The sequence below is a fragment of the Corticium candelabrum genome, chromosome 9 (assembly GCF_963422355.1).
Source record: "Corticium candelabrum chromosome 9, ooCorCand1.1, whole genome shotgun sequence".
In the NCBI taxonomy this organism is placed as follows: Eukaryota; Metazoa; Porifera; class Homoscleromorpha; order Homosclerophorida; family Plakinidae; genus Corticium; species Corticium candelabrum.
In genome coordinates, this window is record NC_085093.1 from 2,288,601 (window position 1) to 2,307,023 (window position 18,423).

Genomic DNA, 18,423 nt, shown 5'->3' on the forward strand with positions numbered 1-18,423 from the left:
GATGAAGTCTTGAAAATCATATTCATTATCAAAACGTATACCCTGAATAGCATACTGATAAGTACACAATAAATAAGAGTAAATATTTACTGTAAATATTTACTCTTTCCTTGCACGTCCGAACATGGACAAGGTCAACCAATGGAGACCGATTGTCTCTCACTCTGCTGCAGCCCAGGCTTCTTCAGCTAATGCGAAATACTTATTCGCAAGCTTGCCCTTCATTGCTTGCATAGCGAGTTCTGCAGCCTCTGAGTATAGTTCGCCTGTCGTTGCAAGTGTAACTAATCAGGACGAGCATATTCGTGCTACAATGTCCTATCACACTTACCTGCACGTTGAGCATCCTGCGTGAGAGCTCCACCACCGGTCATGTATAGTTCGGCAATACGAGCCGTGAGACTGTACGCCGTGTCGGTGACGATGCCCTGATTTCCAGGATCCTCCTCGCACTCGACTGCCTTCTGATACCAGTCGACCGCTTCTGGCCACGAGTCCAGTCCATCGGCATCACACTTTTTCGCCATATAGATGATTGCTTCGCGACAACCACTGGCAGCTGCTAGATGCATCAATTCTAAACCTTTGTCTCTGTGCGTTTCATTGTCCTAACATCAAAGTAAAATTAACATATTTCCTCCAATAGTAACTCATGGATCTTATTAGTTTGAAAATATAGTAACCCGTGGATCTTATTAGTTTGAAAAACCCATGGATCTTATTAGTTTGAAAAAATAGTAACCCATGGATCTTATTGGTTTGAAAATAGTAACCTGTGAATCTTATTAGTTTGAAAAAATAGTAACCGATGGATCTTATTAGTTTGAAAAATAGTAACCCGTGGATCTCATTGGTTTGAAAATAGTAACCCGTGGATCTTATTAGTTTGAAAAACCCATGGATCTTACTAATTTGAAAAATAGTAACCTATGGATCTCATTGGTTTGAAAAATAGTAATCCATGGATCTCATTGGTTTGAAAGTAGTAACCCATGGATCTTATTAGTTTGAAAAACCCATGGATCTTATTGGTTTGAAAAAATAGTAACCCGGTTTGAAAAATAGTAACCCGTGAATTTTATTAGCTTGTAAAAATAGTAACCCGTGAATCTTATTAGTTTAAAAAATAGTAACCCGTGAATCTTATTAATTTAAAAATAGTAACCAAGGGATATTATTAGTTTGAAAAAATAGTAACACGTGGATATTGTTAGTTTAAAAAATAGTAACCCATGGATCTTATAAGTTTGAGAAATGAGTAACCTGTGCTCGATTAGTAATGCTCCTTAATAGTAACCCGTGGTTATAATCAGTTTAAGAAATAGTAACCCGTGTGTTACTATTCGAGAAAATACAGTATACTGTCTTACCATTAATCACGTATACACTAAATTAATTAATTAAATGCCACATTATTAGCCAAATTTCTTACTTCAACTGAGAATGTAGAGAATTGATTGTGAGGCAGCTGCAAGTAGATCTTTGCCAAGGTGATGCCTGCCTCGAGGACACCCGCTTGAGCTGCCTTCTGAAGATGAAAGAGTCCGTCTTCACTGTTTGGTGTGTTATTACTAAAACGACCAATCTCGTGGTACAGTGCCATGTCGTAATGAACCTACAAAACAAGAACATGTAATTTTATTTTTATTATTGCAATAAAATATAAATAATACATTAATATAAATAGATTAAATTTAAAAACATAAAAATTATTTGAAGTGCAATTTTATATAATAAATTATGCATATTAATTAATTATAATAAATTACATATATTAATTATTTATTATAATTAATTATGATTAATCATACATATTAATAAATTAGCATGTAATTAATTAATTAATTAAACAAAACACGGTCGTCACCTGTCCGAGTAATAAAAGAGACTTCACATCTTTTTCATCCAGAGACACATCAGCATGAGACAACCGGACACTCGCTGGTTTCATTCTCAACGATAACTTCTCTCTTCTGACCAAATCATCGTCCTATAAACAACACAATATATTTAACTAGACTTGCTTGACATACGCAATGCAACATACGTGATGTAACATCAGATACAAATGTACTGTGTCTGTAATTAGGTCCATTAATTAATTAATATTTAATAATAAATTAATTAATCAAAAATACAAATAATAAGAAAACTAATTAATCAATAAAAATAAATAATTAACAATTAAATTAATAATAACAAAACCTAATTTAATTATTAACAAATATATTAGCAACACATGACATGAACAACACACACACACACACACACACACACACACACACACACACACACACACACACACACACACACACACACACACACATACACACACATTTCAATGCAACATTCTTGATGCAACATCAGGTAGTACTCTGTCATTACGTCCATTAATTAATCAAACGTGTTAATATATTTATTAATAATTAAATTAGTTTTTGTTATTATTAGTTTAATTGTTAATTAACCAATCACAGTCTCCATATTCTCACCGTTTCTGTGTCTGCTTCCGAGGTTGATGGTAGAACGCTTCGTGGCACGACAGCATCGTTCTTAAATTGCAGTGCCGGGTGCATAGGAGCGTTCCCGAAGCCAAGCTCATCCGTGTCCTCGATCGCCGACATTCGACGTTTCTGATTCACTACGTCTGTCTGTCCATCTCTGATAACCGTTCCATCGGTTGTGTTACACAATGTTTCGTCTTGTTTCTCGTGTTCTTGTTTACTGAGATCGAATGGAGTCAAACCGAGCTTCTCGCATATCGGGTTGCATCTGTGTGAGTTGAAAAACAAAGCCATTCCTCTTGTACCGAGGTTGGCACTGCCGTATTGGAGGCAATCTTCGGTGTGAATTTGAGGGTCTGTGTACAAATCTCCGACACCTGCAAAGGAAATTCTCTTTGTTGTTGTGTTGGTAATCAGTCACTATGAGGACAAAATCTAATCCTCATGGTCTATGCGGTCAGTTAGACTGTCTGGTGGTTCAAATCTATGAAGATAGTATTACTACACGCAGTTTCAATAATCGTACTCTTGAATGTTAAATCAAACTCATCTAACCCTTTGTGTCCGCCTGTCTATCTGTCTGTCTGTTTGTCTGTCTGTCTGTCTGTTTGTCTATCTGCCTGTTTGTCTGTCTATCTGCTTGTCTATCTGTTTGTCTGTCTGTTGTCTCTCTGTCTGTTTGTCTATCTGTCTGTCTGTCTGTCTGTCTGTCAATTTCATTTAATGAAACACAAACTCTACGTTACATTTCTAACACTAAATGCAAACAAGCTACTAAGTTCAGTTTTAGTTTAATGCAAGCTACTTTGATAGTCTCTATCATATATGTTCTCATCTACTTCTCCAGAAAAGACACGAGTCAGCTTGTGGAGGATGACCTTAGCGTTACATCGTTGTAAGATTATTAAGATTATATGTATTGAGAATTTTTTCCTCCAAAATCTCTAAAGTCGGCTTCATTTATATAACCTTCAATGTCTCTTGATCTTCTAGCTAGTTTGTTTAAATAGTTGGTAGCTTCTGATCCCCAAGTTCCAAAATGTTCAAATACCAGAGAAGTGAAATTGAGGCTTGATGTATTGCCAGCAAGTTGTTGTTTCGTATTTGATCATCTTCCTTTCCTCCCTTCTTGCTGCAGCAAAACCTTCCTCTAAAGCTGCCTGCTTTAAAGTGTCTTGGTTGAAAGGATGAGCCATGACTACATCAAGGTCATAGCTACACTCAGAGTCGTACACAACTACATCTGGTCTATTCTCATTTCCAGAGTAACGATGTCAAGGTTCTTTCTCGTGATGAATCTTTAATTCATGTAGACAAGTGCTCCATGCATTTACAATTTCATCATGCTACCACACAAGCCCACCTCCATGTTTGCATGTACAAAGATGATATTCATATGCCAACTTGCTACGTTCACACTGGATGTTCCAGTTGACAAAAGGTGCAGGTATGTCCAACCTCAGAGATGCTGCCTGTCTGTTTGTCTATCTGTCTGTCTGTCTGTCTGTCCATCTGTCGGTGTGCCTGCATCAACATAAATACTACTGTCATAAATAACAACACCATAAACAATAAAAAATAAAAAAATATATCGAGTAGGAATAAACATTTTGCACGTGTCTGTACCAGTACCATCCAACAAACAAACAGCCAGCTCAAACTGTGTTCACAACAATAAAGATCTACACATAATTCTATCCGCTTGCCCATTGACTTCAACTCCACACTGGTAAACCCATAGTTTCTGTAAGAGCAGCACAGTGTGCCATATGTAAAAAAGCAAAACACACACACACACACACACACACACACACACACACACACACACACACACACACACACACACACACACACACACACACACACACCAACAAAAGCATTGACTGTTACGGTTAGTGATGCAGGTGCTTGGAGTTGGGGTCGAGAGCTGCTGTGCCGTGCCGCCACTGCAGTGCCACCATCACGAACACATTTGTTAGCACATATTGGCTACGTATATCCTACTTGTCTCTAAAACTTAAATGACTAATAAAATCCTCTGATTGTCACTGACCTTGAATGTCCACAACAATCAGCCTGTGACCCGAACGCTCAAACGTAAAATGGCTGAAGGCGTGCGGCGTGTGTCTGCATTCGGATGAGACGAAGCCGCTGTTTGAGTTGTACTTTATGTAGTCGCCTTCGATGAATCGCTCGATGCAGTAGAGAGGTTTGTCTTGCCTCTCGCTCAACTCGATCAATGCCGTCTGAAATATATCGACCTACAAGAATGTTAGAAAGTGGCAAGATGTCAATATATGTAAACACTCGGTAATTTGCAGTAAATGAACATGCATGTACACACACACACACACACACACACACACACACACACACACACACACACACACACACACATGCACACACACATGCACGCACGCACACACACACACACACACACACACACACACACACACACACACACACACACACACACACACACAAACCATCCCAAACAACACAATAGATGATCAATTGTAATCTCAGATTATTGAGAATATAATAATAACATCCAACAATCTGTGGTCACAAGTTGGTCATGATGATGGCAAACGCACACATGCTACAAAAAATGAGTAAAACACCAGCTACACTAAAATTTATTTTTTAATTTCTATGCACAACAATCCTTTTACAAACTCCTCCTCTGGACTCTTTCAGGTCAGAAAGTACTGTCTATCTCTCAATAGTGAAAAACCAGGTGTTAACTTACTAAATCAAAGGGAGCACTAACAGTGCTGAACCCTACCAACAAGAAATTGACCCCTTTCCAGTTCCAGGTACTTTGGTTGTACAGTAGCATTAGCAAAGTGTTTCCAAACACACTGCAAAGCAGGAAACTTGCGCTTGTGTTCCTAGAACACCCAACGATTGATTTTAGCCTCAACAACAAGGCACAGGCGTACGTACTCCAATCGCAACAACGCCTAGCACTAGAAACATTCAAACAGTTGCTGCACATGTCCTGGCAAGCACCTACTGTCAACCACCCCCCTCCCAAGCAACTTGTGGAAGGGCATTTTGTAACTAGATTAGGACATAGTACACTGAGGGCATTATCAACAAACAGTTTAACGTGCCAATAGCATGACTGCATTTCTAGAGACTACATGGAAGTAGAAACCACCACCGCCATTGACTACATGACACACTGATGGTCTAAAGTCAGAGTTGGGGAGTTTTACTCTGTAGAAAAGGTTTCCCAAAGCTTTTGACCCGTTTAGACTGTTATCAATAACATTACCAGCTATAGGTTTACAGTTACTACCTCCTCAGATAACTAAACCTTTCAAGGTGTTATTACCTCTAATCATATACTGACTGTCCATTGGTCAGCTCATTGATGCAATAATTAATATGCAGGAAATTACCAAAATGATGTTAGTAGCACGTTGCTGCAGCTTTCCTAACGGGAGTTATTGCAATTTTTCTACGATGAAGTTACCTGGGAGGGACTTTACTTGCAAGCATGCACAAATTAATTAACACCACAGCCACATCACTAAAGACACAGCATCCCAAAACTTGTTTATACAGATGCCTGAGTCACACTAAACACTAAAAAGTATTTATACAGGTGGCTGAGAAAGGACAGGCAGTCTTATCATATATATATATATATATATATATATATATATATATATATATATATATATATATATATATATATATGTATATATACTTCTTAAAGATCCCAACTGGGATCAACTCTACCATCTAAAGCTATTCTACATAACACCATCTTAGCATTGTATAACCATAGCTTTACAGACAGTTGCTAATGTAAATTTCAAAACCGATCTACTGATACCAGCATTGTTCAGAAAAGAAGCCCTTCGCGCTATAGTTATAAGTACTTGTAAACTGTTCGGTGTCCATAATCCTAAAGACTCCACCAAGAGGGGATGAAAAATACCTCCAGTCTTTGAAATCATCGCATCATGCCGCTGATCTTTCTCAATCTCTCCTGCTGCAGCCGCTGCCCCTGGACAAGCGGCTGCTTGAACAAGGTAGGATGGCTGTAAGGAGTTTCGGACAGTCAAGTCAAAATATGTCGGAAGACCATGTTCGAAATTCAGGTGAAAAATATCACCAGGTCTTGAATTGCTTGTGCTACTGCATCGCATTTCTCAACGACAACGAGAATCATCCACTAGGAGTGCATTGAAGACTACTTCACAGAGTGCATTGTGATGATTCATTCTCAGATTCTGCTCTTGGTTGCAACCCAATAAATGATCACCGAATTTGTCAATGATTGCACCACATGTACAGCGCTTGGCATCAGAAGGCAAGTTGAAGATTGGAATGCCCAACCAGACTCTCAAAGCAACACTAAATTCTTTGCTGGGCATGGCGAGGCCGAGGCTTAGGTTTGGCAATGCCCGCAACCATGCACCAGCATGTTATATATATATATATATATATATATATTACTCTCTGTTCGCTATGACGTTGAAAGTACAAATGAAAGTTCTGATCAGTAATCAAAATTGGAACGTCCTGCATGAGTCCACCTAAATTAGCAAACAAGCTGATGCTCCAACAACCATGTCAAGACTACACAAGCGCTACACTGTACCAGTGAACGCATGCTATACATTCCAGAGTTGTTTACATGGTCATTTCTGTCGAGTCGGTCGCTACTTCTGGTGAGGTGACTACTATAACCCTTGCTGTGTGCTCATGAATCATACATTCATGAGCACACAGGCATGCCTCATATACTAGCATATCTATGCTATTAGGCTGTAGCCTGGAAATACAATACAATAATACCCCACTGCTTCTTTTGAATTTTTTCGAATCATAATTTTTTGAGGTCTTGATGTGCAATATTAGTAATTTTTATTTGTTTAATTAATTATTCAATCAAGCTGATTCAATTCTCTACACAGTTCAACGACGCTCACCATCACAATACTGCAGCAAACATTTTCCAGCCAGTTGACTCTCTACAGAAACAGTACATCACACAGGAAGTCGTACTAGCATTTCGGTTTGAAAGCAGAGATGCCATCTTGAGCTGCCGACTTCCATCTAGCAGCCATCTTTGACAATGTATCATGCGTACAGATAAAGGAAAAAGCTGAAACATATGGCAATTTTCGAGGCTCAAAAAAATTTTTTTATTCGATAATTTTTTTAGGCTAAAAATTTCCGAAAATAATATTACTTGAAACACATTGGAAGCAGTAGGGTACACAACCTGACCGCTGAACAAATACAGTACATCACGTGTGATGTATTGTCAAAATCGGATTTTGACATAAACTTAATTAATTCAAAATAGTAATTTTCTATTGTATTGGCAGGTTGCTGGATGACCTGTGTCATCCGTATATACACTAATACCTCGGTTATCCAGGCACCTCAAGACCAGGCACTGTCCGTAAACTGGGAAATATCCATATCTCAGAGGGTCAATTACTACACCGATAGCACGTCATCCATGAGAAGAAACTGTGATCCGTGTACAATACACCGCCGCTTGGCGACAGTCGGGTCCTTTGCACCGAACACGTGGTAACTAGTCTTTTCTCAATCTTTCCAAATGTCTCCAACAGTTGACTTCAACAGTTCAAAAATCTCAGCTACACGACATTGAGATTTCCCTTTCTCGATTTCTCTTATGATTTCTACCTTTTTCTCAAGTGTAAGGACAGACCACCTTCCCTACTGGTCGCCATTTCCATGGATGCAAGTCGCTCATGCGCATTCAAGTAAAAAAGTTTTCGCACGTCATCGCTGGAACTGTCTGGTAGATTGAGGTGCCTGGAACTTCGAGGGCCGGATAACCAAGGTATTAGCGTACCAAACACTATCATGGTTGGTGATAGTGATTCCAGTCTGGTGGCTAATAATGTGAAAGTAACACGCAGTCTTGTGGTGTCATACCAGTGACTGCCATTCAACAGTAACATTTACCCAGAGTGTGGTGGGGTAATGATTGGCACTATCATCGCCACTATGTTATCGTTTGTTTGTTTGTGTGTGTGTGCATGTGTGTGTGTGTGTGTGTGTGTGTGTGTGTGTGTGTGTGTGTGTGTGTGTGTGTGTGTGTGTGTGTGTGTGTGTGTGTGTGTGTGTGTGTATAATAAAGATGATAGTCAACGAGTCAGAGTTCTGCCCAAGGGATCAGATGCAGTTGAGCCCGACCATCACTAGACAAACACCAACCATCACTCCACGTGTTTCAACCACTACCATATATTTTATTAGTCTCGCTAGCCATGCCCCTTTTGCTAGCCCCTTTTGCTAGCAAGACTAATATTTCAGCTAGTGTTTACTTGCTCCAAGCTAATGACCATTGGAAGGTGAGTAGTTTGTAGACAGGTAAGCACTTTGTTCACATGGCCACATGGCAGCAAATCCACCCTGATATGATAGGATCTACAAAAATAAAAAAACATTTTGAGAAAATGATGGGTATGTAGGGATGGGTATGTACTTAATCATGCTCATCTCCTACATCACAATCCAGTACTGTGAGTGTCACACACGACTGCTGCGTTTTAATTGATTTAGGTAAAAGATTGTGATGTAGGAGATAAGCATGATTAAGTACATACCCATCCCTACATACCCATCATTTTCTCAAAATGTTTTTAGACTTGTGTAGTTTGAAATGGAAATGACAGTCCTAGTAAACGTGTGCAGCTCAGCCAGGATTTCAATCTTTGATTGCATCTCTATACAACTCCCACATTACGCTCAGCATACACGGAAGTACGTAGCAGCTGATGGATGTATGTAATAACACTGATTGCATCTATAAACAACTCCCATTACGTAGGGTTCCACGGAAGAGATACACACTTAATTGCACAGAGAGTCAGACAGGACGCCGTGCCGTTGAACATAGTCGTACATGTTCAACTACACACAACTGTAAGCAGCATGTAGCAGCAGGTGGAAGTGGCAGCTAGGCTTCCAAACGGTACAGTAGTCACATGTACACACATAACCAGAACAACATGACGTTGTGGGAAGCAGTACGTGGAATTGCATGGCAGCAGTTGACTGATACAGGTGACTTTGCACATTTCTAGCTGGTGGGTCAGTGCAATTCTTCAGACAAGAGCGAATCGTTTGGTGTGACTCTCGTCGTTGTAGCTGCTTCGAGTGAGGCGCTAGCCTGGCTGACAAAAGTGAAATGTGAAATGTGAAATGTGAAAGAATAAATTGGGTTTTTTTACTTGCCGATAGCTGGCTTCTGAGGTGCTTAGCGTCAGCGGTGATAGTCTGGCTACCATTAGGAACGTTTGAAGTTGAGCGCTACGTGGGTCCGAGATCTCTGTAATGAGTTCTGAGAGATCCGGTTCGGATGCGTTTGGATACTGTTGTATGGGCCGCCATTTTAGATTCTTCGCATCCCTACATAGGGAGTGCGGTAGATAGGGCACTAAGGTGGTATGAGATCCAACACAGCAGTCTGCATGTCAGCGATGAACAAGGCAATATCCTAGGTGTGCTGTAACAGAGTCAGTCAAAGTCGTCTTCAACATTTTTTGCTAGACAAGAGCACTGGCTGTTCAAAACCTGCAGCTGGTGCATGGACGGCGAACATCTAACCATGCCATAGCATTAACGTGAGACTGAGCAACACAGTTATCTGACTGTTGACAGAAGTTGCAGCTTTCTTAGTCTGCTCTTTCAGATCATGGACCATCAACAGTACAATACATTCGTTTGTTCTGTTTTGCGACGATGTTTGATTGTCTGGGCATTTGCTCTACTTCTCTCTCTCTCTCTCTCTCTCTCTTAAATAACCACGCCCTTAATGCGGTGGATACCCAACCACCACTCTGAAAATCCTGGGCAAAACACTGATGAGTGTACAAGAACAAGGGAGTGGGTTTGGCTCTGCACACCTCTTATCCACTTACATCCCTTCGTACATGCTTGTTTTGTTGTGTGTTTACTATCACATCAACAAAGCAAGAGACATCAACCGTCATCACCGACTTGTAGTAAATCGATACCGAGTAGTAACACTAATTATAATTGACTGCACCTTCTTTGGAGGATCTCGTTTGTTGTATTCTTCCGCCCACAGCTTCGCATCCATCTGCAACTGGACGTCGTCGAAGTAAGATCGTCGATCTGCTGTTGTCTTGTAACATTTTGCTACGTAATTGGACGCATGCTTCCACTCGTTCTGGTGGACAAATGCTGACAGCTTCTTCCTGAACAGGACAGACAGTAGATGATACATGTGAGACACGAGGATTGCAGCAATGATGTGCTCACATGCGAAAGCAATTGCGCAAAGCACCGTGTGCAAAAGGCTGAAAGCAAAATAGTCATGTCAGCTCTTACTCCAGCTATGTATGTAAATGTGCTCATTATTATGGTAGAGACCCAAACTGAAATGTACCAAGTGTGCTACAGTTGTTATAATAGGCAGTTACATATGGAAAATGATTGTCTAAAACGTACAAGAGAATGTTGAACTTGTCCTAGAACTTTGTGCCATTCATCAGACAAAAGGACAAACACAGACAAACAGACCAACAGACAGATAGAATAAAAGACACACAAACAAATATACAAATAAAACAATAACAAAATACAAACAAACAAAAAACAAGCAAACAGACATATAACAGATAGATAAACAGACAAACAGATAGACAAGAAGACAAACAACAAACAAGCACAAACAGATAGACAAACAGACAAACAAAAAGACAAACAGACAAACAAACAGACAAACAGACAAACAAACAGACAAACAAACAAACCGACAAAGAAACTGACAAAAAAATAGACAGACAAACAGATAAACACATAAAGAAACAAACAAACAGCCAAACAGACAGACAAACAGACAAACAAACAGACAAACAAACAGACAGGCATTAGCAGTTAGTTTTAGCGTAGAGCTTGCGGGCTTGCTTGTTTGTTTTACAGTTTAGTGTGAGTGTACTAGTTTCAATGTATGAAATATATGTATTAAGACAGACAAACAAACTGACAAACAGACAAACACAGACAAACAAACAGACAGACAAAGAGACAGACAAGCAAACTGACAAACAAACAAACAGACAGACAAACAGACAGACAAACAAACTGACAAACTAACAAACTGACAAACAAACAAACAGACAAACAAACAGACAGACAGACAGACAGACAAACAAACAGACAGACAAACAAATAGACAGACCAACAAACTGACAAACAAACAGACAAACAAACAAATAAACAAACAAACTGACAAACAGACAAACAAACAGACAGACAAACAAATAGACAGACAAACAAACTAACAAACAGACAGACAAACAAACAAATAAACAAACAAACTGACAAACAGACAAACAAACAGACTGACAAACAAATAGACAGACAAACAAACTGACAAACAGACAAACAAACAGATTGACAAACAAATAGACAGACAAACAAACTAACAAACAAACAAACAGACAAACAAACAAACTGACAAAGAAACAGACAAACAGACAGACAAACAGACAACAGACAAACAGACAGACAAACAGCCAACATGCAAACAGACAAACAAACAACAGACATATAAATAGAAAGAGAAAAACTGATAAACCAACAGCATTTAAACAAGGAAATACAATAACTCAAAAAATACTAAACATACAAAATTGTCAACAATAAAAAATACAAAAATACAAAAATACAATATAAACAATAAAAACAGAAAATTTAAACAATAAAAAATAAAAAATTAAAAATTTAAACATTAAAAAATACAAAAATATAAAAATACAAACAATAAAAAACACAAAAGTAACAAAAAATTACTAAAGATAGAAACAGAAAAGGAGATCACAAATTTAAACAACAAAAAATAAAAAATTAAAAATAAAAAAATTAAAATATTTAAACAATAAAAATAAAAAATCTAGACAATAAAAAATACAAAATACAAAAATATTAAAATACAAACAATAAAAACACAAAAATAACAAAAAATTACAAAAGATAGAAACAGGAAAGGAAATCACAAATTTAAAAAATAAAAAATAAAAAATAAAAAGTAAAAAATTTAGACAATAAAATACAAAATACAAAAATATAAAAATACAAACAATAAAAAACACAAAATTAGCAAAAAATTACAAAGATAGAAACAGGAAAGGAGATCACAAATTTAAACAATAAAAAAATAAATAAAAAAAATTAAACAATAAAAAATAGAAAATTTAAACAATAAAAAAATAAAAAATAAAAATTTAGACAATAAAAAATACAAAAATACAAAAATATAAAAATACAAACAATAAAAAACACAAAAGTAACAAAAAATTACAAAAGAGAAACAGGAAAGGAGATCACCGCCACGTGACGCAATCACCTCCGATTGCAGCTTAATCGTAATCTCGTCCGTTGCCCACGTCCTGTTCTTCGCATCATACCGATATCTCAGCGCCGTCTCGCTCGCACACTCATCCTCCATGCGAAAACAAGCCCACGGGTCGCTCGTCCGTCGTCCCTTCTTGGCAGCCCAAATCCAATGTCCGAGCTTGCTCGGCGTGAGAGGCGTCGACGGACTGGAAACAGGAGAGTCCACGTTGTCATCAGACGTTGAAAGGCGCACGGGATGCTGAGGACGTCTAGACTGTTTGGTAAGTAAAATATTGGGATGAGAAGGTTGAGTGGTTGCACGAGCTGTGGGCACTGGCATTGTATCAGACGCCGATTCCGAGTCACTAGACATGCGTCGGGAGTCCATGAGTGGCGGCTGTATGCACAAGCACTGTATGACTGGGAATCGGTTTCATCCGGTTAGATGGAGGTGTTGCTGATGGCCGGAAATAATAAACGGGTTTCCGGTTTAAACCGATTTTGATATCTATGCTATAGACACGTTCCTTACATAGACTCGTATACCCAGTCATTCTCCTCGCGCGCACTCCACGTGTTTTGGCACGTGCTTTTTGTTCCACTTGCTAGGAGGACTGGTAACATATTATGTCACGTGAAGAACTAGTTCATCGTTGTCATGATGTCCACAGCAGAGACACTAATGAGCTTGCACCTTGCGTGACGACAACAATTGCTAATTACTGTCAAGGTAATTGCTACACAATTCATTCTACTAGGATCCTACGCGTGCCTTTGTAACAACATTTTTCGTCTCACGTTGCAGTTTTGACCAATCAACACACCGAAAACTTACCACGTGAGGAACTAGTTCGTCACGTGACATAATATGTTAATTACCAGTCCAAGTGCACGTGCCAAAACACGTGGAGTGCGCGCGAGGAGGAGGACTGGGTAGAGTATTTTTCGACAATGGCTCTGTATATTCCCGATGACGATAGATAGGGTTAGAGCGCACTTGTCGTTTGAAAGATGTCACGTTGCTTTCCTTGGTGTACACCAGGCAAGGGTTTTGCACTGTATAGTGCTTCTCTATTCATTTCTTTATTCTTGGCTTATAGTATATTATACTAATTTTTAATTTCTAATACCTCCCATGTTAATTGTCAACGGAAGTCAAAAGGGGGAGGGGCTGGCTGCGCGAGACTAACGAACAACCGACCGATCTGCGAGGCAACGGCGTAACACGTGACCAAATAATGAAAGTTAGACACTTATGACATAACAAACATCTGGCGTTATTTCAAATTGCGCACGTCATTTATTTGTAAATTTTTAATTTTTTTGTAAAAATCAAGTAACGTAAACATATTATTTGTTGTTTTTATCGAACTTTTGTATGCTTCCAAGTGAATTTTTACAATAAAACATATAAAATGTAATAAATAATCAAATTTTATTTTATAGATTTTAATTTTAATTTTAAAATGGAATAACAAAAACATGCAAGTTGATAACTGACTTTACATTATTTGTGTAAATAATTATTTCATTTATTATATTATAATAAATTTTTATAAATTATTATTTTACTTTTAAATTTTTGCTTTCAAATTTTGTTTTTATGCCTTTATACGTCCAGCACAATTGATTATTTCGTATTCTGAGAACTGACAAAAACGTGTATACAAAAGTCAACACATTGACGTCACACCAATATGTATAGAACATTGGTGATATCAACTTGACCGGATAAATAGCTTACACAGTATAATTCCATTTATATTATCAGACTCCACCAATATTACACACAATACTGAATAACAATAAATAGATAATTTATGATGTTTCACTGTATCAGCCGTCTGCAGAGTTGAATGACCGACGAAAACTAATCTCCATCTGTCTCTCTCGTTCACAGCTCCTTATACGTTCGTTCTTCGTCGCTTGCCTTGTCGCAACTTCCACCGACACGCCCCGTCCTCGAACGGCCGTTGCATCAAACGGCCCAAAGTGTGTCACTCTGGCAGACTCACCAGCCGTCCCCAGTCCACTTCTGTTTTTCTTCAACACAGTCTTGATAGGATACCATCTTCCTTGACTATCACGTCCGAGTCCTTTCTCTTCGGTCCAGCCATCTCGTACCATCATCTGGTATCCAACGTTATTGTGTCCAAGAATATAATGAGGACTCTGTGTCGCTCCACTTTGCTGCCGACGGCTAAACTGGTGAACTGTGCTCTTTTTGTGTTCATGTCCGACACCATCGATCACATTCATGTCACACTCCGAGCACCAGTAAGGCATTGACGTCGTCTTCACTCTCTTTCTCGCACGTTTATGGTCGACATTGTGATCACTGGTAAGCAGTAAAGTCTCTACGTCATTAAACCTTCCCATACGTGCTAAGTCTAAAGCATTTCGTCCACATTTATCAAAATTGTCGTGCCAAGTGGCACCCCATTCAAGCAAAATCTTGACAATGTGATAATGCCCAGCAGTGCAAGCGCACATCAAAGCAGTCCAGTCGAAACAATCTCGGCAGTTGACTTCACACGAGCCAGAAGCAACTGCTCTTTTCACCGCCTCGACGTCACCATTCTGGGATCCAAACATAAGCGCTTGCTCCGCTTCTTCTGACGTCATACCGGATATGACGTCATTTGATCTAATTTTCGGACGTTTTCGTTGTTTTGAACGTTTCGAAGTGCGCTGCGGACGCATCTCATCACACAGAGATCTAATACCGTTGCCTTCGTCACTCGTTCGTGTTGAAATGAGTTCTTGATAGAACCTCATTGCTTCTTCTCCGGTTGTGCCGCTCTTATCGTCCTCGTTTGCGTTCGAAACATTTTCACACTCACTTTCGCCTCTTATGAACCTGATTGGCCGACGTACAGACATCACCCTGTAACTCTGTAACCAGAGCCGTCTAGATACGGCTCTGTCTGTAACTAGCCTCGTACCCAGGCCCTCTTGCGCGCCCGAAGACTAGCCTCGCACTTAGGCCCTCATGCGCAGTTGGATCAAAAACGCAAAGCCCTCCGGCCGCGCCGCGCATGAGGTAGAGCCAGCTATGGGTGCAGTACTGTACTGTATAGCTAGACTCCTACCCAGTCCTCTCCTCGCGCGCGCTCTACGTGTTTGGAACTAGCTAGTGGAACAAAAAGCACACGTGGAAGACGGTCTGCAACTTCGAGGCTAATGAAGCACGTGCGAAGAGAGGACTGGGTACGAGTCTACTGTTTAGCGACTCCGAGAGCAAAACCGTTGCCGAGGGCGTGACACGCATACGATCTTGTGCGCGATTTGAAACAGTTAAAATCCTACAGCTAAACATCGCTATGTATTTGGTCACGTGTTACGTAAGAGGCGGAGCGAGGCTAATGACGTATAATAAATGACGTCATACTTCTTGTTTTATAGGTCCCGTATCCTTCTAATGCTGGACAAATTTGTAGCTGTCGGGGCTGCATTCTTTTTCTGTGCCAATGCGTTCGCGATAGCAGCCGTAGCGAGTCCATGGTGGATAATATACAAACCGCGAGAGAACCGCGCCGGTACGGCCGCTTGCTCGTTCACTCTACGCGTACACACACAAATGCCATTGTTTTCCTCTCAGGTGTCAACAAGTACGGTCTGACCGTCTCTTGTCGTCAGGATCCGGATGGTCATCGTGAATGGTGTGGCTACGTTGATGTTCCTGGTGAATGGACCGCCACTCTGGTGCTGCTGGTTGTCGGGATTGTGTGTATGTGTGTCACCACGTTTCTGTTGGTGCTCTCGCTCTATAAGAACGAGCTTCTTGGGAAAGCGCAGAAAGTGGCGTTTGCAGGAAGTAGGTTGATGTGTGTGTGTTTGTGTGTGTGTGTGTGTGTGTGTTCAGTTGAGTTGTGCGTGTAGCTGCTGGATGAGACATATGATCCGATTATTGGTATGCTAATTGTATTGTTTAGGGATATGTGATATGCAGGGCTGTGTTGCTTGGGGTTTTCATTTAGCTGTGGCGTGATTAGTGGTTGAGAGAACGGTGTGTGTGTATGTGTGTGTGTGTGTGTGTGTGTGTGTGTGTGTGTGTGTGTGTGTGCGTGCGTGCGTGCGTGCGTGCGTGCGTGCGTGTCTGTCTGTCTGTCTGTCTGTCTGTCTGTCAAACACATATATTTGAACTTTTATCTGATACATTTTGCAATGCAGGGTACTATGTACTGTCCAACTACTAAAAAAAGCTAAAATTGAAACTTGTGTAAAACAAAAAGAGGACTACACTTAAAAGCCACAGTGTACAAGCAAAGCCTCCAGTACCAGCTAGTGGCTAAAGTACTGGGTGGCAAAGCGGCCATATCTGTTGTCTTCGGACAGCGAAGATAGCTTTTTAGAGATGACTCTAGCATTACACTTCAGGAGCTGAACAGAAAAGCATTTGGACCAGAAGTCAATAAATTCCGCAGCGTTCGGTCATCCCACTTTGTCCGATGACTTCTTTGATAATTTGCACAGGAGTTTCCACCCATCGATCCCCCAAGCTCCAAAATGCTCCATTACCAGTGGGGTCACAGTGGCAATTATGCCACCTGGTAATTGCTGTTTGCTGTATTTCTCTTTCTTTCTGTCTGCTCTCCTCTCTGCAGCGGCACCACTAACACCAGCAGATGATGGAAAGATGTCACTACTCCATGGGTGGGCGAGGGAGATATCTAGGTCAACATTGTTTCCAATGTCTGAGTCAAAAAATACTATGTCCGGTCTGTTGTCTGTGGTTGTATAACGACTCCTCGGCTCCCTGCGGTGGTGGATATGCAACCCACGGAAACAATCAGACCAGACGGACGAAATCGATTCGTGAGACCATACCGGCCTGCTACCAGTCTTACAGGTCAGCAAATGGTATCCACTGTCATCTATCAGAGCTCCACAATTGCATGTCATTGTCCAGCTGGAGAAGGCTATGGGCAAACCCAAACGAAGAAAGGACACCAAGCGAAATTCGCAAGAATTGAGTGCGAACACTTCCGATGTAGGGATAGCGTTAAGCCAAGCCCCAGTGCCCTTACCTGTTGTTGAGCGTAGGCGGGCTGCATCTCTGGCAGTGGGGGCATTTTCGAGTAGATACTGAGCATTGGAAGAAGCAGTGACAGAAGATAGCCTTTGTTGAACTTTCTCAGCACATGGCAGGTAGTCAGAGATATGTTTCCCTGGAAGGACAGACCTTGCTGTGTGTGTGTGTGTGTGTGTGTGTGTGTGTGTGTGTGTGTGTGTGTGTGTGTGTGTGTGTGTGTGTCTGTCTGTCTGTCTGTCTGTCTGTCTGTGTCTGTGTGTGCACGTGGGATTGTTAGAACGGAAAGGACTGTGTCAGATAAGATGTTGTCAACTAGAATGACATATATACGGCTACAAATCATAGCAATGGAATTGACTATCCTTAATTTGAGAAACTAAGGCCCCGGCCCGTTTCCACTAGCACCTATAGGGGTTTAACAAGTGGTTTAAACACTGGCTTAAGATGCAGTTAGTGGAACACGGCCCTAGCTAGTGGTCGTACGCATGGAGATCTCTGTGTCACTCCTCTTTG

The 18,423-nt window shown here is 40.3% G+C and overlaps 3 protein-coding genes across 3 annotated transcripts in view; 1 reads left to right on the top strand and 2 right to left on the bottom strand.

Annotated features, from left to right (window-relative positions):
* Window positions 1-2: 2 nt before the first annotated feature.
* On the bottom strand, window positions 3-13,382 carry LOC134184439 (eukaryotic elongation factor 2 kinase-like). The gene is made up of 9 exons (XM_062652126.1): window positions 12,886-13,382; window positions 10,797-10,834; window positions 10,561-10,732; window positions 4,558-4,765; window positions 2,493-2,881; window positions 1,868-1,990; window positions 1,433-1,615; window positions 332-608; window positions 3-266 (listed from the first exon to the last, which is right to left on the bottom strand). The coding sequence occupies exons 1-9, from the start codon at window positions 13,261-13,263 to the stop codon at window positions 160-162; spliced, it is 1,875 nt and encodes a 624-aa protein (XP_062508110.1). The 5' UTR covers window positions 13,264-13,382; the 3' UTR covers window positions 3-159.
* A 1,135-nt stretch (window positions 13,383-14,517) lies between these two features.
* Window positions 14,518-15,838, bottom strand: LOC134184484 (G patch domain and ankyrin repeat-containing protein 1 homolog). Its single transcript, XM_062652186.1, has one exon. It carries the CDS (start codon window positions 15,756-15,758, stop codon window positions 14,712-14,714), a length of 1,047 nt encoding a protein of 348 aa, XP_062508170.1. The 5' UTR covers window positions 15,759-15,838; the 3' UTR covers window positions 14,518-14,711.
* Window positions 15,839-16,282: 444 nt separating this feature from the next.
* LOC134184304 (modulator of smoothened protein-like) overlaps window positions 16,283-18,423 on the top strand; it is a 5,112-nt gene continuing 2,971 nt past the window's right edge. Inside the window, exons 1-2 of the mRNA XM_062651961.1 lie at window positions 16,283-16,414; window positions 16,477-16,692. Coding sequence (XP_062507945.1) covers window positions 16,297-16,414; window positions 16,477-16,692 — 334 coding nt within the window. The 5' untranslated portion in view covers window positions 16,283-16,296. The remainder of the gene's footprint in view (window positions 16,415-16,476; window positions 16,693-18,423) is intronic.